Raw genomic sequence first — 21,713 nt, 5'->3', positions numbered from 1 at the left:
CATGGAGGTCAGTGACCAGTTGTGTGCCTGAAGGATCTGTTCTGGGACCCCTACTCTTCGTGATTTTTATGAGTGACCTGGATGAGGAAGTGGAGGGATGGGTTAGTAAGTTTGCTGATGACACAAAGGTTGGGGGTGTTGTGAATAGTGTGGAGGGCTGTCAGAGGTTACAGCAGGACATCAATAGGATGCAAACTGGGCTGAGAAGTGGTAGGTGGAGTTCAACCCAGACAAGTGTGAGGTGGTTTATTTTGGTGGGTCAAATATGATGGCAGAATATAGTATTAATGGTAAGACTCTTGGCAGTGTGGAGGATCAGAGAGATCTTGGGGTCCGAGTCCATAGGACACTCAAAGCTGCTGCACAGGTTGACTCTGTGGTTAAGAAAACATATGGTGCATTGGCCTTCGTCAATTGTGGGATTGAGTTTAGGAGCCAAGAGGTAATGTTGCAGCTATATAGGACCCTGGTCAGACCCCACTTGGAGTACTGTGCTCAGTTGTTGCCTCACTATAGGAAGGATGTGGAAGCCATAGAAAGGGTGCAGAGGAGATTTACAGCCTGTATTGTGCGGTAGGTTTTCTATGTTTCTATTTAAACAAGAATGAATCCTCTCTTTTTTTTGGTGGTATGTGTGAGTAGCCTTGGGAAAGTGGGAAAGGAAAAGATCAATAAAAGGCATGTTAATTTCACCAGAGGTAGCATACAGTTCTTTGTCATTTGTTTGTCCTGCACCAAGGTTCCCTATTTCTTTTAGAGGAAGGCATGCTGTTTTTGAGCTCTACTAACAACATTCCAGTGCAGAAAGGCCCTAGTATAATGAGTGAGTGATTCTTGCTATTTCTACTTAGCAAACTTTGTGCAGGGCAAGTTGTGTCTTGCTCAGCATGGTTTTGTGCAGGGCAAGTTGCGTCTTGCACAGCATGGTTTTGTGCAGGACAAGTCATATCTTACTAACTTAATTGAATTTCCTGAGGAGGTGATGAGGTTTATTGATAAACATAGGGCTGTGGATGCTGTCAATGTGAATCTTAATAAGGAGCTAGACAAGGTCCCTTATGGAAGGCTAATCCAGAAAATTAAGATGCATGACAGCCATGGTGAATTGGCCATTTAGATTCAGAATTGTCTTTCCCATGGAAAACAGAAGATAGTTGTAGATGGGATTTATTCCGGCTGTAGGTCTGTGATTAGTGTTGTTCTACAGAGGATCTGTACTGGGACCTCTGCTGTTGGTGACCTGGCTGAAATCATAGATGTGTGTTAAGTTTGCAGATGATACAAAGATTGGTGGTATTGTGGATAGCGTTGAAGATTGGCAAAAGATACAATGAGAGATAGGTCAGTTGCAGATATGGGCAGAGAACTGGCAGATGGAGTTTAACCCAGCCAAATGTGAGGCATTGGGAAATCAAGTGTAAAGAGACAGTGCACTACAAAGCCCTTAACAATGCTGATGAGCAGGGAGTCTTGGGGTCCAAGTTCATAGCTACACAGATTGATAGAGTGACATGTTTGCCTTTGATTATCAAAGAGTTGAGTTAAAATTGGATAGTTGGGCTGCAGCTTTGTAGAACTCTACTTATGCTGCAACTGGGCTATTGTACAGACTGTGGTCTTCCGGTTAGGAAGTCAAGGATCTAATTACAGAACGAGGTACAGAGGCCCAGGTTCTGCAACTTCTCAATCGGGATTGTGGGAATGATGGTATTAAATGCTGAGCTGTAGTCAATGAACAGCTCCCAAAGTGATGTAACTATGTTGCTAATAAGCAAACTTGTTGAAAATTAACATTTAATATTTGTTAATTGCAGTAACTTGTAAAAAATCATGAAAAATAAAGTGACAATATTTTTTATTAGAACGTTATAAATCTTGCCATTAAATCGTGTTTGTGAAATGATTTGTCTTAACTAATCACAAACACAAGAAAATCAGAAGATGCTGGAACTCCAAGCAGCACACACAAAATGCTGGAGGAATGCAACAGGCTAGGCAGCATCTTTTGAAAAGAATAAACAGTCGATGTTTCAGGTCAATGCCCTTCATCGGCAAATCTGACAAAAGGTCAGCCTGAAATCTTCTCCATAGATGCTGCCTGGCCTGCTGAGTTCCTCCAGCATTTTGTGTGTCTTAGCAATGTTTTCTTTCTGATATATTCTCCCTTGGTGCACTTTAGTGCATTGTTATAGTCTAGTGGAAAGTCCAGAGGGGATATTTAGTTAACCCTGTTTGACCATCATCAGAGATCCTCACAAGCCAGGCCATGCTCTTTTCTCACTGCTGATATTAGTAGAAGTACTAGAACCTCAGGACTCACACCACCAGATTTGACCTATAGTTACTACTCCTCAACCATTGGGCTCCTGAACTAAAGGGGATAACTACACACACTTGCCCATCTATTGAGATATTCCCGCAACCAATGATCTCACTTTAAGTACTTTCTATCTTGTTATTTCATGTTCTCGCTATTTATTGCTGTTTATTTATATTTGCATTTTCAGAGTTTGTTGGTTTCTGCACTCTACTCAATGATCCTGTTATGGTACTATTCTGTAGATTTGCTGAGTATGCCCACAGGAAAATGAATCTCAGGGTTGTATGTGGTGACATATGTGTACTCTGATGGTAAAATTTACTTTTGAACTTAGAACCTTGAGAGCAAAGGAAGTTTAGTCATAGGCATACTTTATTGATCCCGGGGGAAATTGGTTTTCGTTACAGTTGCTCCATAAATAATAAATAGTAATAGAACCATAAATGGTTAAATAGTAATATGTAAATTATGCCAGTAAATTATGAAATAAGTCCAGGACCAACCTATTGGCTCAGGGTGTCTGACCTTCCAAGGGAGGAGTTGTAAAGTTTGATGGCCACAGGCAGGAATGACTTCCTGTGATGCTCTGTGCTGCATCTCGGTGGAATGAGTCTCTGGCTGAATGTACTCCTGTGCCCACCCAGTACATTATATAGTGGATGGGAGACATTGACCAAGATGGCATGCAACTTAGACAGCATCCTCTTTTCAGACACCACCATCAGAGAGTCCAGTTCCATCCCCACAACATCACTGGCCTTACGAATGACTGCCCTTAGTGAGTGTAACCAGATATGGTGAAGCAATTGGCCCTGCAACATTGATTTGACCCATGAGGTCTGCTGCAGAAGTGGGTGTAAGACATGCTAAGGAGGCCAAGCACCCAAAAAGTTGGGAGTGGATTAACTAGCACATTGCAGTAGACACCTGATGTTGGAAGATATATTTCCCCTCTTGGTCCAATTTCGGTATTGGCGTAGCAATTTTTGTTAAATTGCGTTTGTGTTGAAATGTTCTGTATTAGGAGCAGCCACTACACGATGTCATGCAGGAAGCCATGCAGCGCCATATGGAAGGCGTAGAGTACAGAGAAAGAAATGCTGGACCTCATATGGACACACGCATGAAAGATGAAGGTAATTATGCAACAATTTTGGTACCTATACACTGCTTAAAAATAAGGCACCAAGTCATTTTTAAATTATAATGAATTTTGAGACATTTTAAACATTGAGTTTATTTTCCTTCTAGGTTTCAATGTTTCTATAGGGGTCAACCTAGAGACAGGTTTTGTGTTTGGTGGACATCGGTTCAACTGTGGTACCTGGATGGATAACATGGGAGAAAGTGACAGAGCTCAAAACAGAGGAATTCCAGCCACCCCAAGGTAAAATGAGATTTAAAATATTGTATTTCAAGAACATTTTCAAAACTGTTCTAAAATTTGTTTTTAATAACCATTTAATGAACCCATGAATATCTTGAGCTTTAATGAAAATAATTTTTTTGTGATGTCGTAACTTGAATTTTAATACTGAAAGTTTTGCTAAAAGTTCAGACAAACGTAACAGTGGTAGGTACTATGAATAATAAAAATGCACTGTGGGAGAAAGTTCTTTGACTTGCATGAAGGTTAAGTTCCCATAGTCGTCAGTTAGTTACATTTATTTTCGAGCAGAGCCATCATAATTGGTAAACACATTAGAAAAGCACTTGGCTCTAAGTGTGAGTTGTTATGGACAGATTATTATTGGGTCCGATGGTGGCACAACAGATGGTGCTGCAGCTGTATTTTGCTGGATGTGGAGAGGTGTACAGGAGGGGAATAAATCAGCTGATTGAATGGTGTCACAACAACAACCTTGCACTCAGTGTCAGTAATTCATTGTGGACTTCAGGAAGGGCAAGTTGAAGGAACACACGTCAGTCCTCATCAAGGGATTAGCAGTGAAAAGGGTGAGCAGCTTCAAGTTCTTTGGTGTCAACATCTCTGAAGATCCATCCTGGGCCCAACATATTGGTGCAGTTACTGGTCCCATCACTGTCTGGTATGGAAGGGCCACTGCATAGGGCTGTAAAAGCTGCAGAAAATTGAAACTCAGCCAGTTCTATCATGGGCATTGTCCTTTCCAGCATGGACAACTCCAAAAGTGTGTGCCTGAAAAAAAGGACATCCGTCATTAGTCATAGTCATACTTTATCGATCCCAGGGGAAATTGGTTTTCGTTACAGTTACACCAGAAATAATAAATAGTAATAAAACCATAAATAGTTAAATAGTATTATGTAAATTATGCCAGGAAATAAATCCAGGACCAGCCTATTGGTTCAGGATGTCTGACCCGCCAAGGGAGGAGTTGTAAAGTTTGATGGCCACAGGCAGGAATGACTTCCTATGACGCTCTGTGCTGCATCTCGGTGGAATGAGTCTCTGGCTGAATGTACTCCTGTGCCCACCCAGTACATTATGTAGTGGATGGGAGACATTGTTCAAGATGGCATGCAACTTAGACAGCATCCTCTTTTCAGACACCACCGTCAGAGAGTCCAGTTCCATCCCCACAACATCACTGGCCTTACGAATGAGGTTGTTGATTCTGTTGGTGCCTGCTACCCTCATTAAGGACCCTCATCACCCAGGTCATGCCCTCATTTCATTACTAGCATCAGGGAAGAGGTACAGGTGTGCAAAGGTGCACACTGAGTATTTTGGGAACAGCTTCTTCCTCTCCACCGTCAGATTTGTGAATGGACAATGAACCCATGCACACTACCTCACTATTTTCCCCTCTCTTTTTGCACTACCTATTTAATTTAATTATATATACTGTGTGTGTGTGTAAACTAGTGATAATAAAATCACCTTGCTCGCGTGCTGCCTGTGTGGAGGTTGCATGTTCTTGCTGTGACTGAGCAGATTTCCTCATGCTGCTGTATTTCCTTCCACATCCTAAAGGACTGCAGGATGCTCAGTGGTGGAATCTGGGAGACAAATATAAATGGGATTAATGTGTGGTGGTCTGGTGGTTGACATGGACTTGCTTGGCTGAAGAACCTGTCTCTGTACAGTATGATTCTCATTTTTGGAAAGATGTCTTTGCAACTTTATCAAAAGTTTTGAATTTGGACCTACAATGGAATTTATTTACAGCAATTTTTGGGATCATTCCACCGGGAGCAGGATATGTTCCTGTTTCTGCTCAACGGATGATAGCTTTTATAACTTTATTGGCTAGGAGAGCCATTTTGCTTAAATGGAAGGACTCTAATCCACCTACTGTTTTTTTTTTAATTGGCTTTCCTCCATTATGTCCTGTCTAAGTTTAAAGAAAATTAGAAGTCAGACATTTGATACATCCTTTAAATTTGAAGAAACCTGGCGACCTTTTATTCATTATTTTCATGTGGTTTGATTAATTGCTCTTCCAGTTACTTTCTCGAAACTTTGGATTTGATCAGAAAGTTTTTCTTTTTTCTTGCTTCTACTCTCAATATGGGCTGCCCAGTCCCCTTTTTCTTTTTTTAAATTTTTTTTGTTTTTGTTTATAGAGAAATGTTGGGGTGGGGGTTATATATATAAAAATTATAAAAGTTTCTTTATTTTTTCTTATTATAAATGATAAGAGGAGAATTGATTAACTTATTTTTTATTATATACTATTAGATTAATACTATATGATCTTGATAATGTTTATTTTACCTTTTATATGTATTGTTATCGCTACAGATATCTGAGATAATCCTCTTATTTGTATATATGTACTTTTTTAAATTAATAAAAAGATTGATAAAGAAAGTATCATTCTCTCTAAAAAGACCATAGACATGGGAGCAGAATTAAGCCATTCAGCCCATTGACTGTTCCACCATTGCATTATGGTTGATTTATTGTCCCTCTCAACCCCATGCTTGAGTCTTTTTCCCCATAACATTTGATGCCCTGACTAATTAAAACTCTATCAATCTCCACTTTAAGTATACTCAGTGAGTTGGGCTCCAAAATCGTCCATGGCATTGACAATGAATGTACTGTATTTTTCTCTATTTTCTGTAATACCTTGCTTTTCCGAAGCTTGTCCTCTTTGTCCCTGTAAACTGCTCCTTCTCTAACCATCCTTTCATTGGCAATATGTGTTATTGCATCCCAAATGTTTGGACATCTTCCCTACTCCTCAAAGCTTACACTCCTACATTTGGACTTCCACCCTTGCCACAAGACTGAAAAGCTGCTTATCAAAGTCACCAATTATTAGTTGTTTTTTGTATTTGCACAGTTTGTCTTTAGTACATTGGTTAGTTCTCAGTCTTGGTGTGTAGTTTTTCATTGATTCTATTGTATTTCTTTGTTCTACTGTGACTGCATGAAAGAAAGTGAATCTCACAATGGTGTATTTTATCATATATATTAACAATAAGTTTGCTTGGAACTTGAAATTGTGCCCACTTAGCTGTGAGCTCGGTATGCTGTAGCTCCTCGCCCTCCTCAAGCTATCGGCAGTCTCTAACACAGTGGATTGCACCAGCTTCTTCAATTACTTCATGCTTGTCCTGTTGAGGATGCTTCGCTTGCCCAATTCATTTTGCCCATTCAGTCAAAGCCAGCAAAATACAAGGAGTGGTTTTACTGATTATTTATTTATCTCTTTTTCATGAACAGTGTTCCATTGACAGGAGGCTCTTGTGTGTTTCTCCATCCATTCGTGTTATCCTGTCATTGACAGCTGTACATTCATTCATCCACATAAGCCTCATCCTGTAATTTCCTCAATAAAACATTGTCATTCTATCACCCACTGCTCTTTAACCCCCCCCCCCTGGAATTACCTCTCTGATTAAATGTTTTATTCTGTCTCCTAATCTTTGGGATTCTTTTGACTTGGAGTTTGTTTTCCTGTGCACTGTTTGAGATGCATATTTCTATCAAAACCTTTATATAATAGCAATCTGGTGAATAGTTTCCTATGTTTTATTTTCTCTCGAGTGGAGATTCTCAATACCATGAAGTAAGGGGTCTGTGGACCCTAGGTTGGGAATCCCTGCTCTGGTGAGAAGAATCCGGTTTCTTAAAGTAACCTTTTCAAATGTATTTATTTTTCAGAGATGGATCTGCTGTTGAAATTGTTGGCCTTTGCAAATCAACTGTTCGCTGGCTGATGACCCTTTCCAAAAATTCTTTGTTTCCTTACAATGGAGTCAAGGCTCAGCTGAACGGTGAGAACACTAATTTTCTGACAATTATCTGGTAAATTGGACAGAACATTGTAAATGACATTTACAAAAGGATGAGGTGCATGAGTGACAAGAAATACTCAGTAAATAAGAGAGTAAATATTGAGTTGGAATAGAGAAGGATAGAAATCTTAGAGTCCACAATGGTAATACACTGTCCTTCCTCCCCTCCACCCACTCTATCTGCCCACCCCACCTCTTGTTTGGTTCCATGTTCTGCTTTCCTGTCCTCTCAGATTCCATCATCTGCAGTCCCTTGTTTTCTCCACCTTTGTCCTCCCAATCTCTGTCCTGATTTTCATTTGTCCTTCTGTCTGTTTATCGTTACTCGCCTGGATCCACCTCTCACTTTCAAGCTCTTCATCCACCTTCCCCTTCACCTCTTTGTACTGACTATCTCCCCTCCAATCTTAGTACAGAGGAAAGGCCTCGAACCAAAACATTCACTGTTCATTTCTCTGCACAGACAATGCCTGACAACTGAGTTGATCCAGCAGCTTTTTTTTTTTAAACTCCATGGAAATCTTGAACCAATGTACACTGCAGGCCTATATTGATCAATTTTAGCTTTCTGTATGCAACCCAGAAATAATTGTTGTTCAATACCTCTACAGTGTTCCTTCAAGTGACACCATGAAAAATTCTAGTATTCTATCCGCCCAAAAACTTTTTCCACCAGTGTCCATAAGACATAGGAGCAGAAATAGGCCATTCAGCCCATCAGATTTACTCCAGCATGGCTGATTTATTATTCTTCTCAAGCCCATTCTACTGCCTCTTCCCATAAGCTTTGATCCTCTGACTAATCAAAAACTTATCAGTCTCCAATGTAAACATAATCAGTGTCTTGGCCTCCACATGCATCCATGGCAATGAAATAATGCAGATTCAGTACACTGTGGCTAAAGAAATCCCTCCTAAATCTCTGTTCGAAATGGACATCCCTCTATTCTGAGGCTGTGTCCTCTGGTCCTAGATTCACTCACTATAGGAAACATCCTCTCTACATCCACTTCATATAGGCCTTTCAATATTCGATATGTTTCAATAAGATTCCCCTTCATTCTTCCAAATTCCAGCGAGTACAGACCCAGAGCCATCAATTGCTCCTCAAAAGTTAACATAATCCAGGACTTCCAAGTGGAGCTGTTCTCTTGCATCTGCCTTGATCACATTTGGAAATCTCTCTGCCAAAGTCAAAATGTGGTCTGGATTCACCTCATCTTGGCTCTCTGTATTGACCACTGACAGATTTTTCAAGATTTGGTCTCTCATTGGGAACTTCTCCAAGATTTTTTGAAAGCACCTGACATAGAATGCTCTGGCATCTTTGAAGAACTGCTTTGTCTTGTAAGGGGGGATCCGTTGTGCTTCCTCACTTAGCAACTGCCTCCTTGCCAGGTACCCAGTAAAAAGCTCTTCATCTGGGCGGTGAATTTCAGGGTTGCTCACGTCTATCTCCTGAATGTTTTGTTCTCTCAATACCTTTAGCTCAGTAAATCTGCTGGCTATGTCATGCAGGAGCTCTTCAACACTCTGATCCAACTTGAAGAGGATAGGTGTCTTGTTCTGAAAAATCAAATTGAATTTATCAAAACATTGTGTGACATTATGGAGAAAGCATGTGTATGTTTTCATTTGGGGGTCTTTCAGCCTCTTCTGAATATGAGATAACTTCTGATTCTCACTCTTTGACTCAAAATATGAAATAAAGGCTGGCCATTGGTGGAGCAGATGGTCCAAACCTTTTCTTAAAGAAAGCCAGCACGTAGAACAATGCTTTTGTACTCCCTGCTGGGCAACATTGCAGAACTCTTGAAACTGTTTTAGGTCTTATCTTGGAACTTTTCTCAAAGTGGTAGTAGATGTCAGTGAACAGTTCTTTAGGTGACATTGAGAGCTCCTTAACAGCAGTTTTGGCACAAATGTTGACCAGGTGACTTGGACAGTCAACGCTGTAAATATGATGGGCCTGTGCTTTCACTCTTGATAAGACAGAGTTGTTTTTGCCAATCATCACATTGCAGTTGTCACTGCTAAACCCTACAAAATTAGACCATTCAAAGCCCTTGTCATGCATGGATAATGCAATGCAGTTGAACATGTTTTCAGCTTTGGCCTCATTGCACACTGGCATGTCTACAAATCCAACTGTTACCTAATCCTGTGTTTCATTCTAGTACCTGGCTAAAATGGCACATTCCTTTTCACACATGATATCGTTGCTTTTGTCAACCAAAATACTGTATGGCCTTTTATCGGTCTGGATGAATGTACAGATCCTCTGAACACTCAGGTTCCAGTGCCACGTTCACAATTGCTGCTGTCTTGGTTGATGAGCAGGCATAGTTTTTTGCTATTTCTGTACTTATTATTATCAATAGACAATAGGTGCAGGAGTAGGCCATTCAGTCCTTCGAGCCAGCACCACCATTCACTGTGATCATGGCTGATCATCCATAATCAGTACCCCATTCCTGCCTTCTCCCCATATCCCTTCACTCCGCTATCTTTATCATGGAGTCGTTTTTTTTTATTCTATTACAATGTTAAGCAAGTCTACAGGGAGTTTGGCCTCATCACGTAGGACATCAATAGCGTAGCTCCTTAGCAGCTAGCCAGCTAGTTTAAATAACGTTGGCTATGCTAATGAATGAATGACACCTGTTAAACTCACCTCAACCTGTCTTTTACAGTCATCTGGGCAATAGAAAAGTCTGTTGCAAACAGTGCAGCGAGCAACACTGTCATTACTTTTGACCTGTCTGGGGTGAAATACATTTTACATATTTTTTTGAAACACTCTGCCATGGCCGTGCAGGACACGAAACTGAACTGATGGAGAGACAGAGCTCAACTATAAAGCCCGCCCACAGAGAAAACTGATTGGTATCTCTTTGTGCTCCCCCTCTCGCTCTCCCTCTCAAAAAAAAAAAATTCAATTTCTGGGATATTGTATATAATTTGCAGGTGTCAGGGAGCTGCCATCAATATGCGGGAGACTCCCGGAACTTCCGGGAGAGGTGGGATGTCTGGGGAGGCAACATACCATCCTGCCACCCACACCTTGTCCCTTTCCTCCCTTTGGTGGCTGACTTTTGGAATAGACGTAGGCTTTGTAAATCACGTAGACTTATTTCAGCACTATTTCAATTGGTAGCTGAACCCATCCTGTATGCACATATATTAATGTGTGATATAAATTGACCAGAATTCAACTGCTGTATATGGCAGAATTTGAAATTGCAGTGCCATTGGCAGGTGGAAGCATAGCTCTCATTTCTACTTTCTCAAATTGGTGCCATATTAATTTTTCATTGCATCTTGAAAACGTTGAAATCATCCTATCTGTTAGACAATTAGCCTGAGCCAGAGGGCCTGTACTGTGCTGTACTGTTCTATGTTCGGTACAATCCGAGTTTGTGTTATTGCCCTTCATAAATTACCTCATAGGATTCTGGATACTATTATAGTGAGTCTACTCTGGAATATCTTTTCATACTGTTAGCCATCCGTGCCTATGATCTAACTACAGCTTTGTATACCTTGCATTCTAGATATAAAATAAAACACATACAAAAACACACAGATGAAGGGTCTCGGCCCAAAATGTTATCTCTTTATTCCTCTTCATAGATACTGCCTGACCTGTTGAGTTCGTCCAGTGTTTTGTGTGTATTCTCTTGATTTCCAGCATCTGCAGAAGCTGCATATAAAGCCCAGCTTTCTATTAGTCTGTAGCTATTCGTGGTGTTAACAATGGACAATATTTCTGTTTCACCATTTATACTTTGGTATGTTTTCTACTGTATCCAAATTTAATGACTTGGATTTCAAAGGAGGCAAGTACATGTCCCTAAGTTTTATCCGATAACTTCATTTTAGTCTCTCTTTCCAGTATTGGAGTCATAGAGTTGTAAAGAATGGAATCAGACATTTTAGTCTAGTGGTCACCAACCTTTTTAAGCCCAAGATCCCCTACCTCGACCTCAGTGAAAGGCAAGATCTACCTACTAAATCGTTTAGAGAAAAAACAGCTCAGATTGTACTTCCAATTTGAAGCCTTTTATTTGGGCGAATTGTGTTTGAATTACACAAAATACTTTTGTCAAACTTTCAAAATAATTCGAACAAGAAAACACTGTAACTAGCATATCAAACAGGCCATAGCTGTCTTTCTTTAAGAATATTACAATACTTCACACCTTTAATTCTAAGTTTCATTATTTAATTTTATTTCAACACGAAAAATAAATGAATAAATATTGACTGTTGCACTCAGTGTGATGACTGGGGCTTAATACTTTCTGCTAGTTGGCTGAAATTTGGCTCATAACTACAGACAGCCAGTCTGAGACAGCCTGTGAGGTGTAGGGTTGCCAACTGTCACGTATTCCTCCCCGCTAAAGTAGAGCGTTCCAATGAAACCTTTCGTGCCGAAATGCTTTACGCCGAAGAAGCAATTTATATGGAAAAAAATTTTGAGCGTTCCCAGACCCCCAAAAAAACCTCCCAAATCATACCAAATAACACATAAAACCTAAAATAACACTAACATATAGTAAAAGCAGGAATGATATGATAAATACACAGCGTATATGAAGTAGAAATAATGAAAATTAAGCCAAAACCGATTCATGGGGTAAAAAAAATCGGCACGTATGCACATGCACACACAGGTTCCCACGCAAAGCTTCATGGTCATGGTAGTCTTTCTTGGGGTAAACACAAATGTCCCGGGATTTGACTGCTATTTTTGTCCCTTATTTGGGAGTGAGAAAGTTGGCAGCCCTAGTGGGGTGTCTGTCAGTAAGTCAGCTCCTGTACTTAGATTTAATAATTTTCATCTGTGAAAATGCAATTTCACATGGATAAGTTGACCCAAAGTAGGCACTGACTTTTAGTGCTATAAAACTAACGCACACACCACACATTACTCGGCCCCATCAGTAGTAATTGCCACCAGTTTATGAATGGGGATGTCATTTTCACAGACATTTTTTTAATCTCATTGTAAATATCCTCACCTCTCGTTCTTTCCTTTAATTGCAAAAGAGTGAGGAAGTTCTCCTTTGTTGTAAAATCCTGGAAAGCCATTCTGACAAATACAACAAGCTGAGCTGTTTGCATTACATCCAGGGATTCATCCAACTGTAGTGAAAAATATTCACATCCTCTGACAGTGACTCTACCCTCCTTGTCACTGTTGCAGGGCCAAGCAGTATATTATGTATTGCGGTTGTGATGTCGTTCCTGTTTTTAAAGTTATTAAAAACAGTCTCTGCGGTAATGACCATTGCCTCCTTGAATAAATTGCCATCTGTAAAAGGCTTCTCGTGTTCAGCCAAAAGGTGACTTACACGAAATGATGCTTCAATAGCAGCCTTATTTTGAGCAGCATGTTTTGTGGAAAACGATTGCTGGGCCTTCAACCCCGATTTCAGCTCAACTTTCCAGGCACGAATTACGCTCTTTGGCGGGTAGGTGTCTTTAAATTCCTGGTGGTTGGTGTTGCGGTGCTGCTCCAGATTCCCTCTTTTAGTCCGTGCTTGTGTTTGGTGGCACAACATGCATACACACTTGTCTTTCACCAAGGTAAATAGAAATTCCTCTTCCCATTCTGGATGGAATTTGTATGTTTTCGCCTTCTTTCGTGGAGCCTCCACTATGCTATCAGAATATCACGAGCAATTGCCGATTGCATCGCCTCTGATCTGGGCCGACATTCACGTGCCGGGTGGCACCTAATTAATTAGCTGGTTTATTTCGGCTTCTTTTCTTAAAGATGTGCTGGGTGCGTCCCGACTACCGCTGCACCCCTGCATGCTTCGCAGCCCGGAGGTTGGGGACCACTGCCGTATATCGATGTTTACGACAGTCTGTACTCTTACCTAATCTGATTGGTCACTTAGATGCAGCACAGGCTACGCTGAAAACGCGGTGCCTGGCGGGGGAGTTACACACATGCGCACTGGGCAGAAAGAACGGAACTAAACCCCCTCAACCCGGAAACAATCTCTCTTTACAAACAGCTTTTTAGTGAAAATATTGCTATATTACCATTATCCTAATTAGTATTACTTTTATAATGCTCACATTACAACAGTATTTGTGTATTTATTTTTGATTTTTCTTCGGGATCTACTGGGAAAGTCTCAAAGATCGACCGGTCGATCGCGATCAACGGGTTGGCGACCCCTATTTTAGCCTATCTAAGTTAGTCCCTTTTGCCTGTATTTGGCCCATAACCCTTTAACCTTTTGAATCCATGTACCTGCCCAGCTATAATGTTTCAATCAGTCTGCAGTATTGACTATATTTATCAGTATTGTCCGTTGTGAATATGTTTGTCTTAGTCCATCATAGCTACTGATAAAGACAATGAGTCCATCAGACTTTCCAGCAGATTCCTGTGAGGCACATGAGTTGCATCATCCCAGTTTTCTATCTGTCTTGGTCTTTCAAATCTATAATCTAGAGTTCCTTTGTCCCAATGTTTCTATCATATTGTTATTTTGATTTAAAAACAGAAATAACTCTCAGCTTCTCTCCAAATACTTTATTAATCATCTTTCTTAAGCTATCTTTTCTTGGGCCCTACCCATATGCCTTTCCTCTTTTGTGAATTTCTGATGGTAGAAATCTGAAAGAACTGAAAAAGCTGGAAATATTCAGTTGGTATGGGAAAGTTCAGATGAAAGGCTGTAAACCTGAAATTTTAACCCATATCTTTCCTCCAGAGCTGACTGATGTGCTGTGTATTTCTAGTGTTTTTCAACCGTACAATTGCAAGTTGTTTATGTGCAGGTTATTTAACCAACTTTTGTAATTAATACATACCAAACTTAATGGAGAAAGTGCCGCTGTTGTGTAGCAGTAGCATGACGTTATTACAGCTGGGGTCATTGGAGTTTGGAGTTCAATTCCGGCATCCCCTGTAAGGAAGTTTGAATGTTGTTCCCGTGAGCCTGTGGTGCTCTGGTTTCCTCCCTCAGTCCAAAGACGTACCCGTTAGTAGGTTAATTGGTGATTGGAAATTGTCCTGTGATGAGGCGAAGGTTAAATAGATGGGTTACTGGGCAGTGCAGCTCATTGAGCTGGAAGGACTTGTTCCACCCTGTATCTCTAAATAAATAAGACTGTCTTCCTTAAATCTTAGAGTCACGTAATGAAGTGGACTTTACGTTCAAGGAGATGGCCAAGAAGCAGCAATAAAAATAGAGGCACATTGTAGTGCTATCAACATCTGAGAAAATAAAAGTTTCCAATAAGGTTCCTTGATGGAACCAAGTTAGACCTGCATATTTTCAGCATTTTATGTTAGTTTATGGGTAGTCTCTAGTTGTAGAAAGATGTGTCAAAGATTTAAATACTATGCACTGAAGAGTATTCAGCCAATCATCTATTTTGTTGCCTAAAAGATAATCTAGTCAAGTGGCTCATTCCCAGCTGTAGAACTCTTAAACTTACAACTTGAAATTTGCCCTGCCAACTTGGAGTTCAGGTGTGATAGTGAATTATTATTTATTGGTCAAATCTGGTTGAGCGTGCAATGCTGGTAGTAGTTTTATTTCAACACTTAAAATGATCATCTTTGAGATCTATAATTAGTCAAATGTTAGTCATGTTACATTGTTTATTGAAAAAGTTTCTAAATGTTTGTAATTGAATTTTCAATTATAATTTTCCTAAACATGCCATATTGGATGATAAAATTGATTGTATTGTACAGGAAAAGAAATATTTATCACATATGAGGAGTGGAACCGTAGAATACAACAGAACTTCGAAAAGCATTTTTTTGTTTCTGGGGATCCAAATGATCCCAATGAAAAATTTCCTAACCTTGTCCACAAAAAGAGCATATATAAAGACTGTTATGGAGCTTCCAGTCCATGGTGTGACTACCAACTGAGACCAAATTTTCCAGTTGCTATGGTTGTGGTAAGTGATCCTATTTGTTTAAATAAGTGTCTTCTGCTTTAATTCTATCTTTTTAAAAGAATTACTTTGAAGAAATATGTGACAGTACAAATATTTGTAATTGAGACCAACAATGGAGTAGTTATCACATGTTTTAAACTGAGTTTGATTCCATTTCCATTCAGTCATGTCTCCTGCAAAACCTTGATCTTTTCATCATAATTTTCATTTGAAACTACATGAATGCCCAACTAAAGTTTTATTTATAGCACTAAAACTATCACTTTGCATTTTCAGGCCCCTGAACTTTTTACACCAGAAAATGCATGGAAAGCTCTGAAAGCTATAGAGGAAAAGCTGCTTGGACCGCTGGGATTGAAAACTTTAGACCCAGAGTGAGTTGAGTTATTCCTGGTACAAGTAAAATGAACACAAAATAATCTGCAGATGCTGGGGTCAAAGCAACACTCACAACACGCTGGAGGTTCCAAACCTGGAACCTACCAGCCTTCCCCTTCCCACCCTCCCCCCATCTTCTTTATAGGGCCTCTGATCCTTCCCTCTTCAGTCCTGACGAAGGGTTCTGGCCCGAAACGTCAACCGATCATTTCCACGGATGCTGCCCGACCTGCTGAGTTCCTGCAGCGTGTTACAAGTAAAATGAAATGGTGTGCAATAGTTAATCTAAGATGTTTCCTTTCGTGTAACACACACAAAATAGTGGAGGATCTCAGCAGGTCAGGCAGTATCTATAGAAAGGAATAAAGATTTCAATGTTTTGGGCAGATACCATTCATCTCAATATAATTAATTGACTATTCCTCCTCATAGATGCTGCCTGACCTGAGAGTTCCTCCAGCATTTTGTGTTCCTCTAGATTTCCAGCATCTGCGGAATCTCTTGTGTTTGTATTTCTTTTAGTGAGCTGTTTGTTGATCCCTATTTACTGTGGTGGTTATCTGCTAGTGTGTCTTGACAGTAAAATTCGATTTCTCTTTTTGGTTAGTGACCTTGTTTACGGTGGTGTCTATGACAATTCGATGGATTGCGACAACTTCAACATTGCTAAGGGCTATAATTACCATCAAGGGCCGGTAATTATTTATACTATGTTTAATCTATTTCAGCTAAAATATATAGGACATTTAATACAAAAGACATGTGACTTGCATTTCTTTTGTTTTCTAGGAATGGGTGTGGCCTATGGGGTATTTCCTCCGTGCAAAGTTGCACTTTTCAAAAGTAATGGAAAAGAAATTGTATGAAGACACTATAATTTTAGTGAAGCACATCCTTTCCCATCATTACGATCATTTGTCAAAGTAAGGGTATAATTTACTTGTCTACATTATGCAAATTTCCTTAGGAACATTTTGATTTTTGACCATTGCTGTAACACCCTGCTTCATATCAAGTCATTACAATAAGTTGGTTTGTGGGGTGTGAGTCATTGTGACTGAAAAGATTTTTTTGATTTTTAACAGAAATAGTTTTCCATAATGAATATCGCAATATTTGTTAGGATTGTGATTTGCTTTTGTACTTGAAGCGCATATATTAGTTGATGCAGAAATCAGGTTGCAAGAAGGACATATTGACTGTGCTGTACCTCTGTGTTCTACCTTCTAAATGCAAAACAGCATGCAAAGGGATCCAGCAGGAACCTGGACTTTATCTGCAGAATTCCTCGTGTTTATGTTCTTAAGAAAATACTACTTTAATTTATAACTGAATGGTACTCAAGGTTATATTGAAGTAGTTGGCCAAATAGGGTTACAAGTTTATCAATCCAATTCATAGCTGTAGAACAGTTGTTACAAGGTTTACCCCTAAATAATAATGATCAATTAGGCACAAAGAGGATCTGTATTTATTGACAAGTACCTTTATTGGCTCAGTTCACAAACATGTAAAGGGAAAACTTGCCTGACAAAACTGTTGGAGTTCTTTGAGGAATTAACGAGCAGTGTGGACAAAGGAGAGGCAGTGGATGTCACTTTGATTTTCAGAAGGCATTTGATAAGGTGCCACACATGAAGCTGCTTAACAGGATAAAATCGTTAGGCATTACAGGAACTATACGGGCATGGATAGAGGAATGGCTGACAGGCAGGAGGCAGTGAGTGGGAATAAGAGGGGACTTTTCTGGTTGGCTGTCAATGATTTGGATGGTGGAATTGATGGCTTTGTAGCAAAGTTTGCGGAGATAGGTGGAAGGGTAGGTAGTGCTGAGGAACAAGGTGATTACAGTAGGAGTTGGATAAATTCGAAGAATGGGCAAAAAAGTGGCAGATGGAATACAGTTTTCGGAAATGTATGATGATGTATTTGGTAAAAGGAACAATAGTACAAAAGATTATCTAAATGGGGAGAAGGTTCAAACATCAGAGGTGCAGAGGGACTTGGGAGTCCTCACGCAAGACTCCTAGAAGGTTAATTTACAGGTCATGTCTGTGGTAAAGAAGGCAAATGCAATGTTGGCATTTATTTCAAGGGAAATAGAATATAAAAGCATGGAGATAAAGCTGAGCCTTTATAAGACACCAGTCAGGCCTCACGTGGCGTATTGTCAACAGTTTTGCCCCTGTGTCTCAGAAAGGATGTGTTTCCATTGGAGAGAGTTGTTCACGAGGATGATTCTGGAAATGAAGGGGTTAATATACGAGGAACATATGGCAGCTTTGGGCCTGTACGCACTGGAATTTAGAAAAATGCGTGGGGATCTCATTGAAACCTACCAAATGTTGAAAGGACTATGTAAGGTGGGTGGGAAGAGGATGTTTCCTATTGTGGGGGTATCAGAGTGCACAGCCTCAAACTTGAGGGGTGACCTTTCAGAACAGAGGTGAGGGGGAGTTTCTTTAACCAGAGTAGTGAATCTGTGGAATGCTCTGCCACAGTCTGGTGGTGAAGGACAAGTCTCTGCGTATATTTGATCATTTCCTGATCGGTCATGGCATCAAAGGATATGTTGAAAAAGCAGGTGTATGGGATTGAGTGGTAGCCGGGATCAGCCACGATGGAATGGCGGAGCAAATTTGATGAGCTGAATGGCCTAATTCTGCTCCTATGCCTTATGGTCTTACATGAATATACACAGCCGAATACCTGTGTGCACATTTAATATGTTTCGCCGACACTCCACAAACAAAGAATAGAAAGGCTAAAACTCAGGATGAAGAGTCTAGGTGTTCCTCGTGGTTCCGATGCCATTTCAACGTGTGCAGTGTGAGGTGCTCCACATCTGCGAGAGTTGTCGCTGCCTGACTCCAAAATCTTTTTGCTGATCAACCTGTGTAAATTATATTTTGACAACAGATTGTTAACATAGCATGGAGTTGTCTTGGAGGGTCAACTCCTTTTAAATAAGATTATGCTGTTAAGAGTGTATCCAAGTCCTAATGAATAACCATTCTCAGAACCTCAAAATGTGACAGTTACCAATTAAAATGAATTGTAGTGCTTTTATTTATTATGTTTTGTTTAATTCCTTAGGTCTCCTTGGAAAGGTCTTCCAGAGCTTACCAATGAAAATGGAGGGTACTGTCCGTTTAGCTGTGAAACACAGGCTTGGTCAATAGCTACTATTATAGAAGTTCTGTATGAGCTCTGAAGTGCAATATTTTCCTCTTGCCAACTGCGGTGCAGCAGTTCTACTGAGGGCAGTCTTTGTGTGTGTCTTTCCAGAGTATTAAATGCCACTTGCCATTTAACTGTATGAGTTTGGTGATACAATTAAAAACCTCATTGACATTGCTTGAACAGTACAATGTTGTGACCTTGTATGTGATATGTAATACACGTGCACTCTTCTGATAGGATTCACATAAAAGGAGCTTCTCAAATTAATATTTTAATGTGGTTGTGATATTAACTGTTATAATCTTGTGTGGCTGTTAGCAACCCTAAAGCTAGTTTTAAATTGATAATAGAATAGAATCTACATCTTGAAAGATAGTTTGGTTAAAATGCATGAAATGCACTAATCAAAATTTGAGCCTCATTGTAACTACCACTATTATTTAATTGGCCAAAGTACAAAGAATCTGAATTTACACATTATGAATGGAGTAAAAAATTACTATAATTTTTAAACCACTTTCAGAATTAATTCTTGCAGCAATGGTGAATGAATATGGAAGCAAAACATTATCTTGTATAACACTGTACACCAGCTTAGTTTAAAGCTAATGGAGTGAAAATTATTTTAAGTACTTGCATGAAATTTGCACATTTAAAATTGTACTATGCAAGAACTATTTGTGTGTTCAAAAGAAAGAGATTTGGAGTCATAATATCTTCAAAGTCTTGATGGTACAGTTAGTCTTATATTAACTGATTATTTTAAGGTTGCCATAGTGTATAAGTAAAGAACCAATTAATATGCATGTATTTTTCTATCTCACTACGGAAAAAAAAATTCAAATGCACATTAATGACTGATCCATTTCAGCCAATAAGATTATAGCATTTCCATCAGGTTTTAAAGTCTGCTGTAAATGTTTAATTTGTTGTTCCTCTGTAGATGTTCTTGCCAAGTGCAAGAATTGACCATTTCAATGCATTAAACCAGCAGATTTTAAATTTGCCTCTCAATCAATTAGTACTGTACTGGGCAGAGAAGCTGATTGAGATATTCGGTCTTGTCCTACAGACAAATATACATTTTTATTCCTAAGTATAATCCTCAGCATTCAGTTTTCATTTAATCTTTCCAAATATTGAAGAAACTTGACATGCATTTATTTTAAAATAGTATTAAGTTTTGTTTGGAATTGTGGAAAATTAAGTTTAAAACAACAGCAATTTGTACATCTGTTTTGTGTATTGCAAGGACAGATAGCTATGAATCAGACATTGACATTATTTACTGCTATGATTAAACATATTATTGCATTAAATCACTCAAAGGCTTTTTTTTGTGTTTGTGTGATTTCTCATTAATGTGAAGTTTTTTTTTGTGTTTGTAAATGAGTTTTAATGTATTGCATTTTAGTTATAAATATTCTGTCCAGAAATCCTATTGTAACTTTAAAATTTAAAAAATGAGAATATATTAATAGTAAATTTTTAGATAATGCTATATTGTCAGGGCACTAAATAAACCACCTGTTATCTCAAACAAGAGGAATTCTGCAGATGCTGGAAATTCAAGCAACACACATCAGAGTTGCTGGTGAACGCAGCAGGCCAGGCAGCATCTCTAGGAAGAGGTACAGTCGACGTTTCAGGCGGAGACCCTTCGTCAGGACTAACTGAAGGAAGAGTTAGTAAGAGATCCATGGTAACACTGGGATGTGGCAATTGGTTTTTATATTGATTCACTCTGTTTTTCTCTCAGCAAACTGCTGAAATATGAGAGGTCAGAGGTGGGTAATGGTGACAACAAATGCTGCAGATTATGGAATCTGACAGAAAAGGAGAATAATGGGTGGAACCTGACAAAGAAAGGCTACTGGGCAGATGGAGAAATTGGGGGGAAGGGACAGAACAAGGCAGTTGAGTGGGTTTGAAGATCCAAAGTACATTTATTATCAAAGTATGTACGTATGTATGCAGCACACAACCCTGAAATTCGTCTTCCACACACGGTCATGAAACAAAGGACTTTGGAACCAACCCGTACAAAGAAAAACCTCAAACCCTCACGCTCAAAAAAAAAAAAAATTGCTTAATAAAAAACAAACAAAAACTCAGGATATAAAACACACAATCAAAAAGCATATTGCAGTTCAGCTCAGTGTTCATTATCTGAAGGCTGCCCTGACTCAAAATTTGTCTAAAAGTAGCAACAGAAAAAGGAGTGATCAGTACTATAACACATCATAAACCTGAATTAGAATCCAAATCCACAAACCACAGCAATTAAACCTAGTTCCAGCACCATCCTTTGACAGCATTATGGGAGAGAGAGATCACTGAAATGCAAGGAGCTTCCCTCAAGAGCAGTGGGCAAGAGGGGGAGAGAGAGACCACCCCACGCAGACACCCTCCTCCCACGAGCGAGAGGCTGAAAGATTGCACTGAACACCTGATTGCTCTCCACACCCACCTCAGTGATTTCAATCTTCCTCAGCTCGTTAATCATTGAGAGATAAAGTCAATCATGACCTCCTGGCCTCCATGCTGCACACTTTGCCAGCAGCCTGTGGAACACTCTCGGAAACAGCGAAGCACCAGATCGCCCGATTGGCCTGAAAACTCACCACTGGAATGTAGATAAACAGCCCCAACAGTAGCA

At 39.6% G+C, this 21,713-nt stretch overlaps 1 protein-coding gene across 3 annotated transcripts in view; it reads left to right on the top strand.

Annotated features, from left to right (window-relative positions):
* The window catches only part of agla (amylo-alpha-1, 6-glucosidase, 4-alpha-glucanotransferase a), a 99,767-nt gene extending 79,388 nt beyond the window's left edge, over window positions 1–20,379 (top strand). For all 3 annotated transcript variants that reach the window (XM_063064578.1, XM_063064576.1, XM_063064577.1), the window contains exons 27-34: window positions 3,345–3,456; window positions 3,572–3,707; window positions 7,419–7,531; window positions 15,282–15,493; window positions 15,770–15,867; window positions 16,479–16,566; window positions 16,661–16,794; window positions 18,968–20,379. In XM_063064578.1, coding sequence (XP_062920648.1) covers window positions 3,345–3,456; window positions 3,572–3,707; window positions 7,419–7,531; window positions 15,282–15,493; window positions 15,770–15,867; window positions 16,479–16,566; window positions 16,661–16,794; window positions 18,968–19,085 — 1,011 coding nt within the window. In that variant the 3' untranslated portion in view covers window positions 19,086–20,379. The remainder of the gene's footprint in view (window positions 1–3,344; window positions 3,457–3,571; window positions 3,708–7,418; window positions 7,532–15,281; window positions 15,494–15,769; window positions 15,868–16,478; window positions 16,567–16,660; window positions 16,795–18,967) is intronic.
* The last annotated feature ends 1,334 nt before the right edge of the window (window positions 20,380–21,713 follow it).

This window comes from Mobula hypostoma, chromosome 12, assembly GCF_963921235.1.
Source record: "Mobula hypostoma chromosome 12, sMobHyp1.1, whole genome shotgun sequence".
In the NCBI taxonomy this organism is placed as follows: domain Eukaryota; kingdom Metazoa; phylum Chordata; class Chondrichthyes; order Myliobatiformes; family Myliobatidae; genus Mobula; species Mobula hypostoma.
This window is presented reverse-complemented; position numbering and strand designations above follow the sequence as displayed.